Raw genomic sequence first — 22,821 nt, 5'->3', positions numbered from 1 at the left:
GCCTCTTAAGTGAATTTTAGATAATCGAACAGTAGTTGAGGTGACACTTTGTTTTTAAAAATAATCTACATACCTAAGAAGTAAGAAGGAGTGTTAGAATTAAAATATCTTTTTTTTTTTTTTTTTGTATTTTTCTGAAGCTGGAAACGGGGAGGCAGTCAGACAGACTCCCGCATGCGCCCGACTGGGATCCACCCAGCACGCCCACCAGGGGGCGATGCTCTGCCCACCAGGGGGCGATGCTCTGCCCCTCCGGGGTGTCGCTCTGCCGCGACCAGAGCCACTCTAGCGCCTGGGGCAGAGGCCAAGGAGCCATCCCCAGCGTCCGGGCCATCTTTGCTCCAATGGAGCCTCCGCTGCGGGAGGGGAAGAGAGAGACAGAGAGGAAAGAGAGGGGGAGGGGTGGAGAAGCAAATGGGCGCTTCTCCTGTGTGCCCTGGCTGGGAATCGAACCCAGGACTTCTACATGCCAGGCCGACGCTCTACCACTGAGCCAACTGGCCAGGGCGAATTAAAATATCTTAACTTTGTAACCCCTAATGAGTTAATGGATATAGCCCTTGAGACCAAGAGCTGTTGTGACAGAAATGAGACCAAACCAGATATTTTGTATGTCCTCATGGAAACCCACACTACCATCAACAATGTTGTCAAGCCAACAAAATCAGCCCTGGATCTAATCATGCCTATATATGCAGTAACCAATTTATAAATAATAAGACCAAGGTACAAGAATGTAATCAACAAAACCCAGACTGTGGGCAAATGACCTAGTTTTTTCAACACATAAATTTCAAGGAAAACAAAAAGAGATGTATTAAAAGACATTTAAAAACTATACCAACTAATTGCCACATATGGATCTTATTTGTATCCTAAAACAAACTGTAAGAAAACAGTATTTATGAGACAGAAATTTGGTCACTGACTGGACATTTGATAACATAAGTAAGTATTAATTTTTTATTATGAGTACATAATTTTATTTTACTTTATTTTTTATTTTTTTGTGACAAAGACAGAGAGAGACATAGAGAGGGACAGATAGAGACAGACAGGAAGGGAGAGAGAAGAGAAGCATCAGTTCTTCATTGCAGCACCTTAGTTGTTCATTGATTGCTTTCTCATATGTGCCTTAACCAGGGGGCTACAGCAGACCAAGTGACCCCTTGCTAAAGCCAGCAACCTTGGGTTCAAGCTGGTGCACCTTGCTCAAACCAGATGAACCCGCGCTCAAGCTGGCGACCTCAGAGTTTCAAAGCTGGGTCCTCTGCGTCCCAATCCAAGGTTCCATCCACTGCGCCACTGCCTGGTCAGGCGAGTACATAATTTTAAAAAGAGTCATGACCCTGGCTGGTTGGCTCAGTGCTAGAGCCTTGGCCTGGCATGTGGATGTCCCAGGTTTGATTCCTGGTCAGGGCACACAGGAAAAATGCCCATCTGCTTCTACACCCCTCCCCCTCTCCCTTCACACATTCTCTCTCCCCCTTCTCTCCTTCTCTTCCCCTCCTGCAGCCAAGGCTCTATTGGAGCAAGTTGGCCCCAGGCACTGAGGATGGCTCCATGGCCTCGCCTCAGGTGCTAAGAAGAGCTCAGTTGTTGAGTGGTTGAGTGGTGCCCCAGATGGGCAGAGTGTAACCCTCTAGTGGGCTTACTGGATGGATCCTAGTCGGGGCACATGTGGGAGTCTGTCTCTGCCTCCCTCTTCTCACTGAATAAAAAGAAAAAAAAAGAGTACCTATTTTGGCGATACATACTGGAATACTTATGGATTAAATGATGTGATGTCTGGAATTTGCTTCAAATTAATATGACAGCAGATGGGGGGATAACAGATAAAATAGGATTGGTGTGAGTTGATCGACACCAGGGGTTCACTAAATTATTCTGTCTTCTTTTGTATATGTTTAAAGTTTTCCATGGTGAAAAATTTTAAAAATAAACATGTTTAAGGTCTTGTTGCAAATCCCCTCACCAATCCTGTTCTGTAGTGTTGTCTCTCTGCATCATCAAGGATGCTACTTCTACTATTGTCAAGCAAATATTTTTGAGCATCCATTGCCTACACTGTGTAGGTAAGGAAGAAGGTGCTTGCTATATGAGTTCATAACCTGACAGGAAGACCACCCAGGAATGCACAAAACATCTGTAAACCACAGAGCAAAGGTGCACTGGGGGCTGAATGGATTACACAGGCTGCAAGCTGTCTGGGACCAAATCACTTCTCACACCCATGAGCCGGTCTCTCCATCAGCTCTTGTGTCTAGATGTGGAGGTTCTTTTTGCAACTAGACTTATAAGGGTGCAAAAAACTAGAGCTATTGGTTGTTTGGATTGAGTTGAATATTTCTTGACTAATAGGTATTTAAAAAATGATCACAGCTATTAATGAACAGCTATTAAAGAAAATTCTGAAATGCAGTGATAATCACTTATCAGTTAGTGTTAACATTTTGATTGCGTTCTAGTTGGAAACCAATGTTTCAAGAACCCCTTATCAATGCCTTTATATTTTAGGGTACGTGTTTAAAATCTAGTACATTGCCAGTTTGGAAGATACTCTCCACATTTATTATCCATAAATGTCTACTTCCTAAGTGCCTTATCTACATATGTGCATACATTTTAGCTAGGGTTCTGAATTATTTTTATATCCACTATCTCCTCTGACCAGTGTTTTTTTCAAAGTACCTTTGCCAGACAGTCAACTCTATGCTATATTAATATTAGTGATTAGCTTGAGTGGTTTCTTGAGAGCTTGTTCTCACTTTTTCACCATGAAGTCATGTGTGAATCTAGTTTTAGTTAAAGTAATAAACATTTGTTACATGCTTGGAAAAACTTTCTGACTAGACATGAGCTCATCTAAATGTTCACTTTTCACATATGCTGGTGGAAAAGGATATGGATGGAGAGAGAATTATTTTTTATTTCCTTTATACAGATGAGTGTAAAGTAATTTTCCAAAAACTCATGATATTGTCCCATTTTTCTCTTGCTTTCCTAAGCCATGATTATCTTCAAGTCTGAGTTAACACAGCTGTCTCTCATTACCTTCAGGGCGCAAGCATTTCTCCCCCCCCCCCCCCCCCCCCCCCCCCGTGCCCTCTGAACATGGAGAGTGCTTTCTCCGTTCAAAGGGAGCCTTTGCCTGGCCTGCCCACATTTAGCTCAAGTCCTCCATCCATATAATTGGAAAATGCCATAAAATCAAATCAAAATGAGGAGCTGATTTAACATAGAGACAGGAGAACGATGCCAGTTTCGTCTAAATTATTTTTTCTTTTTTTTTGGAGGTAAACCATGGTTGCTAACCATTCCTATAATAATAACCTTTCATTATTCCATTAAGCTTTCTACTATATACATCACTGAGGTTTTGTTTTGTTTTGTTTTTAATTTTTGCTCTGTTGTTATAATTGAGGTTGAATGTTCCAGCCCTGTCCTGGTTGCATGTGCAACACGGCACTGTCCGACTGAGGAGATCTCCTGAAGCAGCCAGAGAAAAATCTCCTTCCTAGCTGTCCATAGGATTGGCTGCTCCAGGAAAACGACCGTGCTCAGGGGCCGGCGGGACAGAGGCGATCTGGGCAAAGTTTGCCGCTCTTGAATCCTTCTCTGTAAAGAGGAGGTAGGGTTAGATCAGTGGTTCTTGAACCCGCTAGCCTTGAGGATTTCCTGGGGACTTTAATAGCAAAGATTGGACCTCACCCCCGGAAATTCTGGTGAAGTCCATCCAGGAAGGGTCCTGCTTCCTATTCCTTTAAAAGCTCCCAGATGATCCTCATGTGAAGGGATCAGGGTTGAAACGTATATGAGCACCTCCAGATCTGGATGGCTGAGGCCCGTCTGAATGCCTCTGAGTCACCTGGAGAGCTTGGTAAGCACAGGTCACTGAGCCCCACAGTGGACTTTCCTATCTAGTAAGTTAGGGGTTGGGTTAGGTGTCTGCATTCACAAGTTCCCCAGGTGACACTCTTTCTGCCCGTGGGTCTGGAGACCTTGCTTTGTGAACCATGGAGTTGATGACCTCTGAGGTTTCGTCCACGCCTTGCCTCCTGCGGTCAGGTCTGCAGGCTGAACACAGTGGCTCCTTCAAGGAGTGGTGTGCTGCTCCAGGCACACAGTGCGTCTGCGCTCTGCTGGTCTGGCAGGTGCACGGCTCGGGAAGTGGGAAGACGTCTTTTCTACCTTCTGATACCTTTGGAAGGACTGTCTTTTGGAACACACGAGGGGCTTTGAATCCTCCATTGATGGTCTGTGCTGCTATCAAATGTTTCCTGTTGTTAAAACCTGTTGAGCTCCATGGGTTAGTCCCTAGGGACTTGTGGAGGAGACTGGTGATTTTTTTTTTTTTTTTTGTATTTTTCTGAAGCTGGAAACGGGGAGAGACAGTCCGACAGACTCCCGCATGTGCCCGACCGGGATCCACCCAGCACGCCCACCAGGGGGCGACGCTCTGCCCACCAGGGGGCGATGCTCTGCCCCTCCGGGGCGTCGCTCTGTTGCGACCAGAGCCACTCCAGCGCCTGGGGCAGAGGCCAAGGAGCCATCCCCAGCGCCTGGGCCATCTTTGCTCCAATGGAGCCTTGGCTGCGGGAGGGGAAGAGAAAGAGACAGAGAGGAAGGAGAGGGGGAGGGGTGGAGAAGCAGATGGGCGCTCCTCCTGTGTGCCCCGGCTGGGAATCGAACTCAGGACTTCTGCACACCAGGCCGACGCTCTACCACTGAGCCAACCGGCCAGGGCCGAGCCTGGTGATTTTTGAAGAATGGGAAACAGAACACTATAAATATTGCAGACAGTCGGGGGATTCATTTGCTTTGTCTTTATTAGATTGCCCAGAAGGCAATAATTGGTCTTTGACAAACAACAATGTCAAGACTGGTTGTAAAATTCCTCTGGCCACAGTTGGATGCTTCATTTGAATAGAGCAGACCAGTCTTAGGGGTCAGTCTGGCTTCATTCAAATGCTTGTGCATAGTTTTAACAGCACAGTCTGGATGGAGGCTGGACTGGGACAGTATCTGAAGTCTTTTTCTTTCCCCCTTCTGCCAGGATGACAAGGATTTGGTGCATGAATTTGTGGTGGCTGAAGGTCTGACCTGTTTGATCAAGGTGGGAGCTGAGGCAGACCAGAACTATCAGAACTACATTCTGAGGGGTAAGTCACAACGGGCCATGCAGCAGCCCCTGCTGCAAGGGAGGTCTGGGGTCCCCCTCCAGGAAGTTCAATGCTGAGGGCTTTTTAAAAGACTTGGATTAGCCCCTGGCCGGTTGGCTCAGTGGTAGAGCGTCGGCCTGGCATGCAGGAGTCCTGGGTTTGATTCCCAGCCAGGGCACACAGGAGAAGTGCCCATCTGCTTCTCTACCCCTCCCCCTCTCCTTCCTCTCTGTCTCTCTCTTCCCCTCCTGCAGCTGAGGCTCCATTGGAGCAAAGTTGGCCTGGGCACTGAGGATGGCTCCATGGCCTCTGCCTCAGGTGCTAGAATGGCTCTGGTTGCAACAGAGCAAAGCCCCAGATGGGCAGAGCATCACCCCCTGATGGGCATGCCGGGTGGATCCCAGTCAGGCGCCTGTGGGAGTCTGTCTGACTGTCTCCCTGTTACCAACTTCAGAAAAATACAAAAAATAAATAAATAAAAATAAAAAATAAAATAAAAGACTTGGATTAAGGAGCAAGGTGGTGAAACCACTCTGTAGCAAAAGATGACACCTTCATCAGGCTTTATCAGTTTTTAGTTATTAGTGACTGAGCTCATTTTATTGACTTTCACGTGAAGAAAAAAGAATGTACTATGAACTAGGTTCTTTATAATCCCTGATTTAGTGAGGAAGAGGACATACTAAATGCGGGCTTGGGTAAAGCCTACATTTCAGCAGAAAGCCACTCAAAACTAAGGAGGCCAATTTATTTCCTGGGAAAAAATATTTCCTTCAATTTGAGCTTTCACTGGGACCAGGTGTCAGAAGTGCGCATCTCTCACTGGACTGGTCCTCCTGTTCTCGACTCGATCAGTCTGGGGTGCACCCAGGAATTCACATTAGACTGTTTCTGACACCTACCTCTGTAATTTCATTTTTATAAAGCAATGCACATGTGGAGTTTGTAGCACTGATTACTTCCAGTTTATAAGGTTAATGCTCTTTTTATAGTTATAGGTCTTCTGTTTGTACCCCTTCATATAAATACTAATTTTATTTGATCCTATTAGGAAACGTCTGTGAATAACAGGGCAGAAATGATTAGGTTGGACCATATGACATCATGGCTGTCAACAGTTTTGACCTGTAAAAGGAGAAATTTAGTATCGCTTAATATTATCTTCATTTTACAGCTGAAAAAGTTGAGACTTCAAGAGGTAGGATGTTTGCCTGATAAAGTCAGTTTGTCTGGTGTGTGCTCAGCAGGGGCCGTGCCAGGGGCTGGGTGCATCGGGGCTGGTGCAGGTTCTGTCGCCTCTTCTGCACGTGCGCCTGACACCCCACAACTCTCTGTTCTGTGACCATATAAGGAAAAAGCCCCTCCTTTCCTTCTCCCCGGGATGAAGGATAAATACATGAAACGTGTGATTTAATCTCAAGTGTCCATGGCTACTTGGAGACAGGCAAATGAAACGGTCTGCTGCAGTTCCTGTTGTGTTTTACTCTGAGAAGTCTCCTCTGTTCTGCTGTTACCCAGCACATTGAACGCGGAGTCCTCCCTTTCCCTGACCCCTGGAAAGCCACTGTAAGAAAAGGCAAAAACAAAAGAGAAAACTACAGGTTCATTTAAAAAATGCTTTTAAGGACATATTTTCAAGTCGGTGCTAGCCATTTCCATTCACTTTGATAAATGCCCAGTGTGCGTGAGAGAGTCCCCGAGCCTCTGGTGTTTCTTGCACGTGGTGTTTGTGAGGCGAAGGAGTTGCCTCCCTTTGTTGATCTTTAGCTTTTCCTGGACGTGTGATAGAGCCTCATTACAAGTTGTCTGTACAGAGGCTCCATTGGTGATTTTTATTATTTCTATCCTCAGTACAATTAAAACACTTATATGGAAACTTTTGTGACATATGTAGACAAGTTAACCAGAAACTTCTCCTGCTTAGTTGCCTTCCAATGCAGCTGTCTTTCTGAGTCCGAAGGGACAGTGCAAGCCTTGATTCTCACCCTTGTATTCCGTTCACACTTGTAGGACACCTCAAATAGGGAAAAGCACAGAAGTCAGGGTGGGGGAACTTCTTCTAGTTTGTTTTCCAGATCACCTAAAATATAGATGGTCAGAAGTTTAACCACATGGAAGGAAATATACCTAAAGTGGTCTAATTCTGAATAGTGGGTCCAAATTGACAATAAATATTTTTGTTATGTTTAAAGTATATATCATTTTAACTTTACAAAAAGAAGTCTTCTCTGGTAGGTGTTTGCATGAATGTGTAAGCACACACCCCTCTATACAAGTAATACTATTATAAAACCATCCACGCATTTATCGTTACTCTTCTGATGCTTATTTGGGAGTGTAAATGCATGCTTTTATTGAGTAATCATCAGTGTAAATAGCTACATTCAAGGCTGGGGAGACACAAGGGCTCTGCCAATGTGGTCAGATTCCTTTTATCAGGAAGCTATCATTCTTGTCAGAAGCCCCCTGTATAAATATATGATGACAGAAAATTATTTGACTTTGAATGATGGATCTACAACATAATCAACAGTTCAAATGCGATAGAAAAGTTGATCTGAAACCTATATACTCTTATTGGTCAATGTCACCCTGTTAAATTTAATTTTCTTAAAAAAAAATCCCCTGCCGACTTCCTATGGATTAGAGCTGGGCCACTTGACTCTAATAGCTGAAAGGGAGGGTAGAGAAGTGGTACATATAGTAAGTCCTCACTTAATGTGTCCATAGGTTCTTGCAACTGTGGCAAAATGATGCAAGGAAACCAGTTTTACCCAAGGTGATTGATACAAACAAGAGTTAAGTGCCTATGACATCTCATGAATGTTACAACAAAATGATGCTGAATGAAACTATTACTCAAGGACCTACTATATTTGGTTTTCTGGACTGGAAGGTTTGGCAGCAAGAGAGAAAGGCCTGGCTTTGGACCTGAGGGTGGCCAGTGCTTGCCACATAGAGGGAATTAAGAAGGAAAAACTCAGCCCAGCTGAGCAAACCTTCTAGAAAACACTATGTGGTGGCCTGGCTGGAGTGAGGGCCTCCCCGCTGCTGAGAGGACGGTTGGTTTTCCAGGAGGCAGAGTGACTTTGGTGGCTTCACAAGGTCGCATATGGCGCGTCGTGTGAGTTGCCCTTCCTGGCGATGGAAGGAGGTGTTCATGTAACTAAAGCTGCGCTCGCCGGCTTCACGATTGCGTATCATTAACCTGCAGGGCGCTACTGACGTGCAGGGTTCCGATCTGTCCTGGGAAGGTGCCAGAGGCGATTGCGACATGTTGAAGAATCAGAACACCGGAGCACAGCCAGGAGTGGGCCCTGCCACCGCCTGCTGCTTCTCTGGATGTGCAGAGAATGGCAGCGGGGTCAGACCCTCCTTGTAGGCAGCTCTTCCTAATCTGTAGGGGACTCCGAGCTCCCACCCCCAGCACCGGGGCCTTGCCCTTAGCTCTTGCTTTCCCGGTAATGTCTGGAGGCGGAAGACTCACCACGTGTTACCCGGGAGAGGGGCACGTGCTCGCCCGTTCTGGTTACAAGGCGCCCTGTTTTCCATGCGGAGGGGCGTGTTCGCATGCTCGCCCCACCTCAGCGAGGCCGCGGAGGACTCGGGGTAACGAGGGCACTGTGCAAACATCAGCATATTCTGACGCATTCGACCCGAAACCCCTGCCAGGAAAGTACCTTCTGAGGGCTGTAAATGACAGATTTCTTGGGGTGTGACTTTTGTGTTTTTATACAAGGAAACTATCATTTTTCCTAGGCCACATGTTGAGTCACCCCTTCCTGACTTTGAAAAACGTCTCATGGAGACTTTTTTTAGGTTGCGATCAGCTGCCGGCTGCCAGGAGACGTTTGCAATCAAGGATGACCTTTGGATTGCCTCTTTATTTGCCCAAGCGTATTTTAACCATACTACCTTAGATGCAGATCGAGGGAGAGGAATGGGAAAGAGTGTTCCATTTGTAGCTCCCAGTTTCCCGGGGAGAGCGCAGCGTGCTATCCAGGGGCACGCAGAGTCCTCGGGGGGCAGCACCCTTGTTGTGGTTGCCATGGGGAAGCGGAGGAAGCAGGCTAGGACGGGCGAGGGTGCCGGAGTTTAGGGCTGTCCTGGTCCTGGGTGATGATGGCGGGAACGTCATAGCCTGGAGCTTGAGAGCCACATGGCAGGTGGCTGGGTGTGTAGTCCTGATGAGCTGCTGGGGAAGGGGAACTGACTGACGACTAGCCAGAGCCTAAACCCTGGGTCCAGATAAAAAGGAAAAAGCGTTACACACTGTAAGGTGGGCCGACCATCCAAGTGTGGAGGAGCGTGCCCTTTGCCGTGTTACCTTAGGAGCTCCGCTCTGTGTGACCAGGTGCGAGTCCCCAGATCCAAAGGAAACAAGCGCATTTGGAGAACCCAGTGCTTTCCACATCTGCTTTCAGACCTCGTTTAATTTATCTTTATTTTTGCACTCAGCCCTCTGTCAGCTCCTCTTCTGAGGCCCAGGAATCTGTTGCTTTTAGTAGAGGATGTATCTGCTGAGAAGTAAAGATAGGTTTTGAGTTACGGTGTAGCCAAGCGCTCTCCAAAAAATGTGAGCCGGCTGCTGGGAATAGGTCTTAAATGTACAACATGTAGAAATAATATTTATCTGGCTTATTATTCTTGGATGGTCATAGCTAATGATCTAAAGTTTTTTTTGTGATAGCCAGTATTTAATATAAATCTACTGTGGAATTTGTACCTCACAATTATTCTTATTGAAGTAGGACCTAGAGTGGTATATTCTTGGGAACTTAAACTTTCCACACACATGCTGAGCCTCCAACTGTGGGCCATATTGACCCTGAGGAACGTGACAATGAAACCCAGAAACAGCCCTGCTCTGGAGGAGCCCTTGGGAGGGGCTGGCACGGCCCATCTTAGGTGTTGTATCGGATTTGCCTTATTGGTTTAGAAATTGCATATAGGTGATACGTTTTCGGGGAGAAAGAGAAAGAGACGAGCAGAATCAGTAAGACCAGCCACCTTTTCTGGCTGTACCTGAAGGGAAGCTGCCTCGTCAGGGCTAGTTTTGCATGGAGAAATGAGATTTTATTCTAAAGCCATCTACGCGTTGTGAGACACCACCTCAGTCATGATCAGAGCTGGGTATGGTCTTAGCACTCCTTCAACCCTGTCATTTTAGGAGAAAACTTGCCCCCATAGTATGTCTTTTAAAAATGTTTTAATGGTTGCCAGTATTAAAAATGGGATATTTAATCCAGATTTTAGACTTTTGTTTTGTTTTGTTTTGTAAAAAACTACAACCTTAGTACCTTACCAAATATCACTTAACTATATTCGACCATGGGGAAAAATGCCTTGCATATTAGGTGATCTCTTAATGAGGATCAGGACTTCTGGACAGATCGTTTCTGTTGGCATCTATGTCACCAGGAACAGAAATATTATAGACAGCATAGGAAGAGATTTTGTGATTTCAGAAAGCAGTGGTACAAAATGATCAAATGGTAGTTGCAGCAACATCCCCCATCTCAGAAAAGTTTAAGTGCTTGTGCTTTGGCATTTCAGAACAAAGGAAGAGAGCATAGGTTGGGTTCAGACTGGGCACACGGGGGTGAGGGAGGGGCTCAAACCAGTCCCAGGGTGAGGACTTGGGAGCAGAAGGCGGCAGCAGCAGGCGGCAGCAGCTTCTGTCCCGAACCAAGGTCAAATGCTTGGTTCCCATGTTTTCCAGTGAACTGCCTGGCTTGACACTCCCGTAGTCCCTGACTCTGGTCCTGGGCCACACCTGCCGGCTTGGAGGAGCCTTCCTCTCTTCTGCCTCTTGCTGCGAGCTTTCTGTGTTTGGTCGGGATGTCAGGGATCACTTATGGCAGCCAGATGGCCTGGTTTGGGTGTGGATGGCACAGCTGCACAAGTGGTGTCTGTTGGCAGCCCCTGGGGGGTGGGGAGGCCGGTGTGGAGGATGAAGTCCCTCCTCACTTGATGTCTCTCCTTGTGCTGAGTTGGTGTGACAGGGGCTAGTCGCAGGAGGGAATCATGTCAGCTGGCACCAATTGGCAGCTCACAGGACCAGAGTGAACACACAGGTATTTTGTTTACCCAATTTAGCATGTTGAAAGATTTTAAAATAATCACAAGCATTTAAAAATTGGGAAATTTGACATAAACATATGGATTTCTGGCTTCTGTTGGGAAAAACTGCACACTTGAGCCAACACGGGGTCCTCATCGCTGCGTGGCCCAATGAGCTGGAATTGGAAGAAGCTGGTCCCCTGACTGGGGGCACGTGGGCTGTTTCCCACAGTCCCTACCACTGCCTTTTGTAGGACCCCTGGGCTGCCCACTTATTTGGTGGCCTCTATGCCTCATAGGTAAGTACGTTGGAGACCTCTGAATAATAACATCACAGCCTGTGAAAAAGAATTACTGTTACCTAAAGTAGAGAAGCCCAGCTTTGTTACAGCTGGACAGAAATTGTGATGTTATTGCTACTTTGTGACCTTGGCGCTTCAGTCCAACAAAAACATTTTATTTTCTTATTCCCTCACCTCTGGCATTTCTCAAACGTGCAAAGCCACTCAAGCCCTTATGAAATCATCTAAGGATAGACATCCTATCACTACATGGACAGTGGGGACCTAGAGTCTGAACAGCCAAGCTTGGGAAATGGAAGCTGAGAGTGGGCGGAGCCCCTGACTGAGGCGAGAGTTTGTAGACAAGGTTCCTCTCGGGAACCCGCCGCATTGCTTGAACTTGTAACCTGATGACAGCAAGACTTTCTTTTTTTTTTTTTTTTTTTTTTTAATTTTTATTTATTCATTTTTTAGAGAAGAGAGAGAGAGAGACAGAGAGAGAGGAGAGAGAGACAGGGGGGAGGAGCTGGAAGCATCAACTCCCATATGTGCCTTGACCAGGCAAGCCCAGGGTTTCAAACCGGCGACCTCAGCATTTCCAGGTCGACGCTTTATCCACTGCGCCACCACAGGTCAGGCCAAGACTTTCATCTCAGTTTTGCACTGTGAGCCTCAGAATCCACCCCGGTGGGGTGACCACTCTTCACAGTCTGTGCCGTTCCTGGTGACGAGAGCACGCTTACTCCTACCATGAACTTTGTAGTCATTTTTATAACATGGTTTGTAACTCTGGTTGTCATCGAATTAAATTTGCCTATTACTTTGGGAAGGATGGACAACTTTATTTGAAAATTCAAAACTAATGCTTGCATACCCTTCCATGTCTGGAACAAATCCTTTTCAAGAGTACATTCTCAATTTTATGCATTTATTTATTTATTTTCTTTGTTTATTTTTTAATTGGGCCTGCTATTTACCACACGATAGAGCGAGAAAATTCTCTTGGGTCCTTTTTCTGTTTATTTTGTAGATTTGGTTTGGGAATGTCCTCTCCCAAGAAGGTCTCTCTCACCTCCGTTGGGTGCGCATGGCTTTGAGCAGCCACACTGCACTGATGCACAGGACCATGAGCTCTCTGTGTTACGGGTCCTGGCTTCTTCAGTCGTGACAACAACTTGGTGAACATGCCGAGTCTCCTGTGTGGAGTCCTTTCTCCCTGAGGGCGCGCTGGCCGCCTCTCCCTCTGTGCTTTGCACGTCTGAGACTTCCTCTGAGTGCCTGGACTAGCTTGCCAGCTGTGGTTTGTGGGCTGCGGAGGGCTGAGACGCTGGGCCGCTCACAGGCGGGCGACGTGGTCTTCACACTTTTGCTTGTTTTTTTGTTAGCATTTAATGTTTTCTCTGCCCTGATCTGTGACCTTGGCCTGACCTTTTTGCTCACCCACTTGGCACACTGTTGGGGATGCGGCCACCAGGTTGAACCCAGCACGAACCTGCTGAAGGGCTTGGTCAGGGGCAGGAAAGTCACAGTCCGCCCTTCCTTGGGGAGGGAGGCTGAGTCCTTCGTGCTGCCGCTGTTGGTGTGTGGTGACAGAAATGATACCTCTGAATGTCCCATCTGTGGCCTCTCTTGTCACCCCCTCATCAGGGGTGAATCAGGCCTGAATCCCCCTTTAAAACTGGGTCAGAGAATAACTGAGCTACCCTCATGTCCTTGACCTTCTGGCCCATTCTGCTGGGAAAGTTCACGGAACCCCTTGGCCTGACTAGACCTCAAGATATTGTGGGTTTGCTGGAGTTTTCTAATCACTTCCCACAATGCTGCATTCCCTAGGAGAGGACGTTGTAGTCACTGGTGTGTTTAGATGGACCCCTCTAGAAGGGTCCACACTGGCATGTGGCTGGCTACCCTCGGGCTTGGGGCTGGAGGAATCTCTTCTCCACTGTGCTTCCCATGGGTCATTTGGATGGACTGGTAGGAAGGTGGTTTGGAGGCTTCTGTTGTGCTGCCATTGTTTTCTGGAGGTGCCAGATTCTCTGAGTCCCCGCTGCTTGTGGTCTGGCCCCGCCCTGCCCTCAGTCTGCAGTCCGTGTGCAGGATTGTGGTGGGTCAGGTGAGGAGGGCACACCTGCTGGAGGGTCAGGTGGGAGGGCGCACCTGCTGGAGGAAGCAGTGGGGGCCAGGGCCAGGGCCAGGCCTCTGAAGAGGACCCAGTGCTTTTTCTCCTCTGGGTTCTCAGGTGACAGAGAGAGGTACTGGGCTAGACCCCAGGTGAGGTGACATTCCTGACCCTGAGCCCCTCCCCGTGTTTGGCAGCAAGTAGGATGTTTGCCTTCAGGTTCTGACTCAAGGTGGATACTTGCAACTTTAATCATGATTTTGCTTTTCCCCTTTCTTGCCACCTTTCAAGGTATTTTTTCCCCTGTAATTAGATAATGTTTTTTCTCTTGGTAACTTTGCTTTATGATTAATAAGGTTTTTTTTCTTTCAAGTTTTAATTTTTCAAAAGTAAAAGTGAATGATGAGTACTCTTGAACACAGCAAGCATTGAGCATTAACAAAAATACTTCACATAGAGCAGTCTTGATAAAGCAATACACAGCGAGGTCTACCTGCCCAACACCTCCACTGTGGAGCATTGGTAGACCAAGTCGTGGGAAACTGCTCGTATTTGACCATTTTTCACCTACAGAAATGGCAAAGTCAAAGGGTTTAACTTAATATATTGTAATTGAACCTCAACCCGACTCTTTCCTAGACCAATTTTACCTTGCATTCTAAATGGAGTCACACTCAGGCCAGTTTGCAGACCCACCTCCCCTCCCCAACAACAACCACCCTTGTAATTTTGTGCATTTGTACCTCTGAGCACTTCCACTTAAAGAGCCATTCCTGCCACCGTCTCAGTCAAAGAGATTTCTGCAGAATTTTCATCTCACCTAGAAGCCTTTATCTTCTTCCCTTTATAGGAGAAAAGAAGGAAAAAGACAAAGTTATTTGGCCATTCCTTTGTGTGGAATTTTCCACAGTCAAATACCAACGTCGTGTGTTCATCAGGAATTTTTCCATCTTATTCATACTAAAGATGAGCCTCTCACTTTGTCCTTCTTTCCTTGCTTGGTAGACTCTTCCAGAGGGACAGCTGACGAGGTGTACCTCAAGTCACAATTGTTACCTCCTTGGCTGTAACTACCTCTCTTGTGGTCTCCTTTATAGGGCATCTACTTACAAATCCAAATTTATGATAGAACAGAATGTCTTAAGCAAATTTTAGAACTAACCCGAAACATGGATTAAAACTATTTTCTTGGCTGGGATTTGTTGGGGAAATATCAGTTGCTGTGTTCATAGACTCCTGCATTTTGGAGGTTTAAGGGCTCTTGGTAGACTGGACCAGCCTTCCTGCAGGTCGCCACTCTTTTCCCTGACAATGTGGCTTCCCCTGCCACCGATGTGCACAAGACCCCAGCGCAGGTCACTCTGCAATGTCCCAGATGTATGGAGCCAGCCATGTCCTGGGTATCCCCTAGGCCAGCGGTTCTCAACCTGTGGGTCGAGACCCTGGCGGGGGTCGAACGACCAAAACACAGGGGTCGCCTAAAGCCATCGGAAATACATATTTTATTTAAAAATGTATTGTATAATAAATATATATTTTCTGATGGCTTTAGGCGACCTCTGTGTTTTGGTTGTATAATAAATATGTATTTTCCAATGGCTTTAGGTGACCCCTGTGTTTTGGTCGTATAATAAATGTGTATTTTCCAATGGCTTTAGGCTACCCCTGTGTTTTGGTCGTTCGACCCCCGCCGGGGTCGCGACCCACAGTTTGAGAACCGCTGGCCTAGGCCCTGTGTCCAAAGCTCAGCACAGCACCTTTGCACACCTGTCAGTACCCCACAGCTGCCTTATTCATCACCTCTGTGAGGAGCATGGTCCTCCATCACATTTACGTCAGCTACCTGGGCCACCTGGACCCCTCCTTCTCACTCACTCTCTGTCATCATCCCCAGCCAGATTCGGCCTTCTTGACCCCTTTCTCCTCACTCCCTTTCATATCCTTCCATCTTGTTTCATTTCCAGCTATAGTTTCTCAGTTCAGACCAGCATTTTTCCCTCCTAATCTTCTCTACGTGCTAATATTAGTCTCTCTGATTTAATTTCTGCCTCCCTTTGGTCCATTTTCTCCCCTGTTGCTAGGGTTGGCCTTCTAGATCTGAACTCCTCAGTCCCTGGTGTAGATAGACCCTTCAGGGGCTCCTCTCATCCCAGGAAGAAGTCCTGCCCCTTCGCGTGGGCAGAGTATCCATGTGGCTAGTGTTTCAGTCCAGTCGCTTCAGCCTTCACTCTGACCTCGGTATTGTCTACGAGCCCTTCCTCACCTGGTTCACGCTTTACCCTTTGCTTCCTGTTTGTGTTTGGGATGGGCTAAGATGCCAGATTCTCCAGACCTCCCCTTGTCCCCTGATAGTGTGGTCCTCTGTGCGTGTTTTGGTATTGACACTTACTGATAATAAATATTTGTTGCAAATACATTTTGGGCCAGAAACCCTAGGCTAATTCCCTCTACCATAGTTGGCTGCCTGCCTGCATGTCAGTTTCCATCCTTGATGCCAGCCATATTTTAGGAGCTCAGTGAAACCTGGCTGGAGGAGAGAACAGAGGAAGGATAGAATGTCTGTGGAGAAGAGAAGCCATAATCCCCGAAGAAGCTGCTGGTTTACTCGGAGAATCAGAGAGAGCCCGGGTTTGCTAACCTGAAGCTGTAGTTTGCCAGATTGTCTTGTTTCTGAGTCACTATAGCCTGTGTTGATTTGTTTTTTGTACTTAGAAAAAAATGCTAAATGACTGAATTTTCTCTTTCATAATTTTGTTAGTTCAGTAGATCAAGATTATATCTTGATTTTAAATGTTATGCTTTCTGAAGATAAAATCCATATAAAAAGGGATTATACTGTATGTTTTGTTTCTCAAGGAGTTCTCTGACTGCCTCTCAAGCAGATAAATAAGGGTTCCTTGGTGGCAGGAGTAGTGTTGTCATGGCCTTTGTGGCCCCAGCTCCAGCCCGACCCTGAAGCCTCATAGATATTGAGTAGCTATTTGATTTAAAAAGGTAAATGAATGAATGAGTTGGAGGGGAGTGCCTAGAACCATGCCATGGAGCTCTGCCTTGGTCTCATGTAGTGCAGTGCTTGGTCTGTGAGGGAGTGTGGGTAAGCGCATACTTCACCCTGGGGCCTGGGCGTGCATGGTCAGGAGATGCGGAGTGGGAGACAGCAGTAATACGATAAATGATGGCGTGTGATTGGGAGCATTTTCATTTGATTTGATTTTCAGTATTCTTTTGACCGCAGCCATGTTATTCCTTGCTTCCTTTCCCCAGCCTCTCCTGTCCTCTGCTTCTTGAAAGTGGACTCCCCCAGAGCCACTCCTGGGCTAGGTTGGCCTGACATTTCTGGAGCCAGTTTCCGTAGGCAGAACCAAACCGTGTGCCACGGCCCCCACTGCACACACTCACCTCCGGCCCCAGGGCCTTCTCGGCTCCAGACTTCCCTGAAACACTACTGGGGCATCCTAATCACCCCAGAATTAGAGCTCCACTCTTTACCCATCAGGTCCCCTCAGATTTGGGACCCTGCAAGGGTTTAAGTGGGGGATACATTTAGATATAGTTACCAATGTAAGAGTTGTTTTCGGAGGAAGGGGCAAACGAGTTGCTTTTAAAAGCAGATTAGGAGCCATGAGTAGGAGCAAGAGGAAAGTGGTTTTCGACCGAAGACAAACTGCTGGAACAGAATTGGAAAATTAGTTTCTTTCTTTTGCCAACACAAACTGATCAGCGGTGACTTTCTGGAGCAGTCTGTTGAGGATTCTGAAGCCACATCCAGAATCAGCAGGAAAGAGCGCCACGGCCAGTCATGATGTCCGCCAGCAGCCCGAGAGGTAGGGGGTGAGCGTGGGAATACTATATATGGTGTGTGCTTATTCTGGGAAATATTGGGCATTTTCAGAATGCTTGTTCAGTTGATTTTAGGCAGGCACATGGCACTGAGTTTCCTCATCACAGCACCTTGCATTGCGAATGCTCCAGCAGGGACCAGATGTCCTGTTAGGGCTGCAAGACTTGGGGTGGGGTCCAAGGAGATGATGACCTCTTAGATCCCTTCCAGCTCTAAGAGTCTGTGTTTCTACGTAAAATAGAAAATGCAGGAGAGTGAACGTGGAGCTGTTTGGCTCTCCTTCTTCTCTGTGTTCTGTCTTGGTTGTGGTGGGGTCTCCGGGCTGTCACCAAGCATATGTTGTCTTGTTCGAGCTTCAGAGAGGGCCACCTGGTTACATGACATAGAGCACAGCCAAGTCATTGAAAATGAAGGTGCCCTTAGTCATTGAGGGGCTGCTATTTATGTTGATCTGCAGAGTTTTGAAGGGTTAGCTGGGTGAGTATTAGCTTATGTCCAGGAATTCGTATGTTCGTGGTGAGGTCTGGAGACAGTGATAGGTCTGCTGCTCCTCCAGAGCCTGAGGACCAACAGTCAGGAGGGGTCACAGAAACCCCCAGGGGCTGGCCTCCCCAGTCAGACCAAGGCGGGACCGGAGGAGCAGGTTGGCAGCCGTGAGGGAAGGGCCTGCCGACAGGGCTGCCTCACTCTGCCGCCTTCCCAGCTTCCCTGTTCTCAACTCACACGACCAGCTGCGTCCAGATAATCTGTTCTCTGTGTGCACCTTGCTGCCCCACATCCTTCTGTCTAGATCTTTCTGTCTTTTCCTAGTTCTTCCAGGTCTTAATTTGAGGGTTACATAAAGATCAACATCCCCCAGATGTTAGATTTTATTGCTTTTTGTCAGCTGTGCTCCCGTTTTTCTGGGGTTGGAGCCTCAATAAATAAAGGTGAATTGACTGGGTTTTGTTTTTTTTTTCTTCATTAATCAGTGAGTGTGACTTGATTGATTCGGTCACTTTGGTGTCTGAGTTCAGGGTAGATGGGAATAACACGAACTAAATACTGACTGGTTACAAGTCCAAGAATAAGGTGCTAAGAGGAGAGAGCTTAGACTGTAGCAGGGCAAGTGATATGCAGACTGTGGTAGGCAGAGCGCCAAGATGGCCCGAAAGAGCCCCGCCCCCTTGTGCACAGCCTGTGTTATCTTCTCCCTTGAGTGCGAGTGAGACCTGTGATTATGATGGACCCGTGAATATCGCAGAAATGTAATTAGGTCACATTATATGGCGAAGGTGAAACGATTTCGCAGATGTAATTAAGTTCCTAAATCAGTTGAGTTTGAGTCAGTTAAAAGGGACGTTATCCTGTGCGGGACAGACCGAAACAGGTGAACCTTTGAAAGAGAGTCTAAAAGTCAGAGACACGCTCTGCTGCTGACCTTGAAGAAGCAAGTTGCCATGAGTTCTACAGCTGCAAGGAAATGGATGCTGCCAACAACCACATAAGCTTGGAAGGGGACCCCAAGCCTCAGAGGGGCCACAACCCCCATCTGACACCTTGATTGCAGCCTTGTGAGACCTGGAGCAGAGGACCCGGCTAAGCTGGGCCTGGACTCCTGCCCCATGGAAATTCTGAGATAATGTATGTTGTTTTAAGCCGCTAAATTGATGGTAATTTGTTATACAGCAATAGAAAACAAATGCAGTTACATACAAAAATTGTAATACAAAGCCATCTGGACATGCTAAAATTGATACAAAATGCTGTGTGACCGCAGAAGTAACAGAGGTCTTTGTGTGTGTGGGGGGGTGTAGGCGAAGGCTTCACAAAGGCAGCAACTTCTTATTTTTCCCGTGGGGTTCTTAGGCAACTACATGCCGTCTATCTCAACTCGGTTCCCCTCCACGTCCCTGCAACTGCTGGTGTGGGCCTCTCACACGGTCTGCTTAGACCCCCCGCTCTGGCGGTGGCTACTGATTTGGGTATCTCAAAAAAACTTTGGTGACATCTATGCCCATGCAGTAAAAGGGCTCTCTCCTGTACACAGACTGACTAATTGATAAGGTGATTCAGAAGAAAATTTACTATTTCCAGTAGCCTGGGACATGAGAGAACATGGTGGTCTCGTAAGGACTGGGGCAGGTTTTAGGAAAAGAAGGGACGTTGGTAAGCCAGCACTTGGGTCATCTTGGGGGATCTTGCCCATGAATTAAAGATGGGCCACTGAGGCACAAGGGTTCTGGGCAAGTCTTGCTCCTTTTCAGAGATGGCTTTTGCTCATCTTTCTTTGCGTCCCCACCATCCCCTCCTTCACGTGTCCACCCGCCCAGCACGTGCCCTGTGCAGACACCTGCAGGGAGGGGGAGAGCTCCAGCCAAGGCCCCTTACCACAAGGCACTTGGCAGTGGCCTCCGGACAGGAGCCATCGAGTCAAGATGGATATACAGAAAAACACTGTATTAAGTTAGGTTTTGGATGAATATCCTGAAATTCTGGTATTTTCCTCTCAACTTTGCTTGCATCAGCATTGTTTCCAAAGGTAGTTGATAAATTTTAAGTGGTTCAATCCTATAGCATCCGTTTCAAAGACACAGGAAACTTTTTCAGTTATTCTTTGCTCAGTCTTTCAAGATGTTAGCTTTTCATAATTCAGCTTCTCTTTTTTTTAGAAGCAGCTTCATGTATCACGTTTCATGGGAATTTCATAAAAACATGAAATGCTGTACTTGAGTCAATTGTTCATTCTCATGTAGGCAAAACACAGCACAAAGGTTTCTAGGCATTATCAGGCTTGAAAAGAAAGGAAATATGTAATTTTATGGTTTTGTTTCTGAATTCCATGTGGATTACAAAATCCCTCTTATGTCAGATGAAGTCCAATGTGAAAGGTGCTTGCAATCAAGAAGGGCTGACCCTTTTGTAAATTATAGTTGAGATAATAGTAACCTTGCAACCTATTAAGGAGCCCCTGGTTGGACACACTGATATTCTGTGGGGACTACATCTGGGTGCTGTGACACTGGGGAAGGGGACAGTGGCGACTAGCTGCTCTTCAGTACCTGATGGAAGGTTTCTGGGAGCATTTTCCTGCTGAAGACCCTCTGATTATTCCCTTGGGAACTGTGCCTAGTTAACAAGTGAGAAGGGGTGCTGTTTGTCTTCTTTGAGCCAAAGTGGAGAGGCATATTGTCATCTAAATTATCTGGTCTAAAGTCTATTTTCTGACTAGTCTAGTCCTGCACTGAGAAATTAGTATGCTTCCTCATGAAAAAGGAGTTATTTAAAAGGTACTGCAAGTATCGCAGAAGTGTTCTCTCAATGGCCGAATCTTAAGAGATGGTAGCAGTAGAACCCGTCTTATAACCTAATGTACTCCTACAATAAAATGACTAGTGCTCTTTTTATTCTGTCTTTGTAGGCTTGTTGGTTGTAGGATACTGTAAGGCATTGGTACCCAACCCCCGGGCCGCAGACTGGTACCGGTCCGTGGGCCATTTGGTACCAGTCTGCAGAGAAAGAATAAATAACTTACATTATTTCCGTTTTATTTATATTTAAGTCTGAATGATGTTTTATTTATTTATTTATTTATTTATTTATTTATTTATTTATTTATTTATTTATTTTTCACTTTTCTGAAGCTGGAAACAGGGAGAGACAGTCAGACAGGCTCCCGCATGTGCCCGACCGGGATCCACCCGGCACGCCCACCAGGGGCGACGCTCTGCCCACCAGGGGGCGATGCTCTGCCCATCCTGGGCGTCGCCATGTTGCGACCAGAGCCACTCTAGCGCCTGAGGAAGAGGCCACAGAGCCATCCCCAGCGCCCGGGCCATCTTTGCTCCAATGGAGCCTTGGCTGCGGGAGGGGAAGAGAGAGACAGAGAGGAAAGCGCGGCGGAGGGGTGGAGAAGCAAATGGGTGCTTCTCCTGTGTGCCCTGGCCAGGAATCGAACCCGGGTCCTCCGCACGCTAGGGATGTTTTATTTTTTTAAAATGACCAGATTCCCTCTGTTACATCCGTCTAAGACTCACTCTTGACACTTGTCTCGTCACATGATACATTTATCCGCCCCACCCTAAAGGCCGGTCCGTGAAAATATTTTCTGACATTAAGCTGGTCTGTGGCCCAAAAAAGGTTGGGGACCACTGCTGTAGGGGAAATGGTTTGGGGCTGCTTTTCCCCAGGGGCTTGACAAGAAAGGGGGTCGGCGTACAGGAGCTTCCCAAGCCCACTGTCTCTGTCACCTTCTGGATCTTCTGTCACCTGAGTACAGTGGTGTCTCCTGGCAGTTACCATCACAAGCGTGTTTTGGACTCAGCATACAGACCAGCCACAGGGCACGTTCCCATCTTGGCATATGGTAGCGGAACTGAGAAGACATATTTGTGTCACCAGGGAGTAAGACATCCTCTACTCTGGCTCTGTGTCAGGGTGTACGTAAAGCTGAACTAAATGGAAGGGCCTGAATCCACTGTGCACTTGACCTTTTGCTTTATACATGCTGATCTTTCTGCACCCTCCTCCTTGGCATACTGTAGGGTTTCTCTTTACCCTTTGTGATACCCTTCCCAGGATAACCTCTGGGGGGCCCTACCTAGAGACCTCTGGGGGTCTGACCTTCCCACCTCACAGAATATTTGTAACCATTTGCCCCCTGTCCTTCTCCCTGACTGGGCAGAGACCGCCTTAATGATCAGGCACTCTTATCTGCCCCTGGATTCTCCATGTCCCGCTCTAAGCAGGCACCCTGGGCAGTGCCTGGCGCTTGCGAGGCCCTTCAGTAAAGGAATCAACCAGTAAGTGTTGTTAAGAGGATGTCAGCGAGACAACAACTCCATATAACAAGGATAAAACAAAGAAGCCTTAGGATTAAAAGCTAGAAAAACTGGAGGAAAGAACCACAGGGATGATCATGAACATAGGCAAAGCCATGTCCATACACGTGGACGGTTAGATGGAACCTCAGCGTCCTTGGCTGGTCTCGTTCAGTCTGCCATATTAGGTAATAGGAGCCTGACATCTTGAGCCCCATTCTGGGCATTTGGCATGGTTTGCTGGGAACAGAGTGCTCTGCGTTCCTAATGCGAGCCCTGTGCTTCTCTGGAACAAAGTCTGTTCTTCTGTAGCTCAGTTTTTTCCCCTTGGGCAAAGGGCACAGAGCTGAGAGAGCCAGAGGGCAGTGCAGAGTGTCCTGGCTCTCCCCCTTCGAGGTCACAGCACCCTAGACTGGGTATCTGAGCTGGCGCCTGCTATCTCTCCGGCTTCCCTTTTAGCCTCAGGTTGTATAGGTAATTCACCCCTGTGGGGGCTGTGATCTCATTTGGCTCAGTGTTGATTCAAAGCCGGGACCATATGCACAGCCGGGTGCCT

At 47.2% G+C, this 22,821-nt stretch overlaps 1 protein-coding gene across 5 annotated transcripts in view; it reads left to right on the top strand.

Moving 5' to 3' along the window:
- The window catches only part of FHOD3 (formin homology 2 domain containing 3), a 482,415-nt gene that overhangs the window by 227,366 nt on the left and 232,228 nt on the right, over positions 1–22,821 (top strand). For all 5 annotated transcript variants that reach the window (XM_066246735.1, XM_066246736.1, XM_066246734.1 and 2 more), the window contains exon 5: positions 5,057–5,162. In XM_066246735.1, the coding sequence (XP_066102832.1) occupies positions 5,057–5,162 (106 nt within the window). The remainder of the gene's footprint in view (positions 1–5,056; positions 5,163–22,821) is intronic.

This window comes from Saccopteryx bilineata, chromosome 11 (genome assembly GCF_036850765.1).
Source record: "Saccopteryx bilineata isolate mSacBil1 chromosome 11, mSacBil1_pri_phased_curated, whole genome shotgun sequence".
NCBI lineage: Eukaryota > Metazoa > Chordata > Mammalia > Chiroptera > Emballonuridae > Saccopteryx > Saccopteryx bilineata.
The sequence above is the reverse complement of the archived record's forward strand: the minus strand, read 5'-3'. Positions and strand labels throughout refer to the sequence as shown.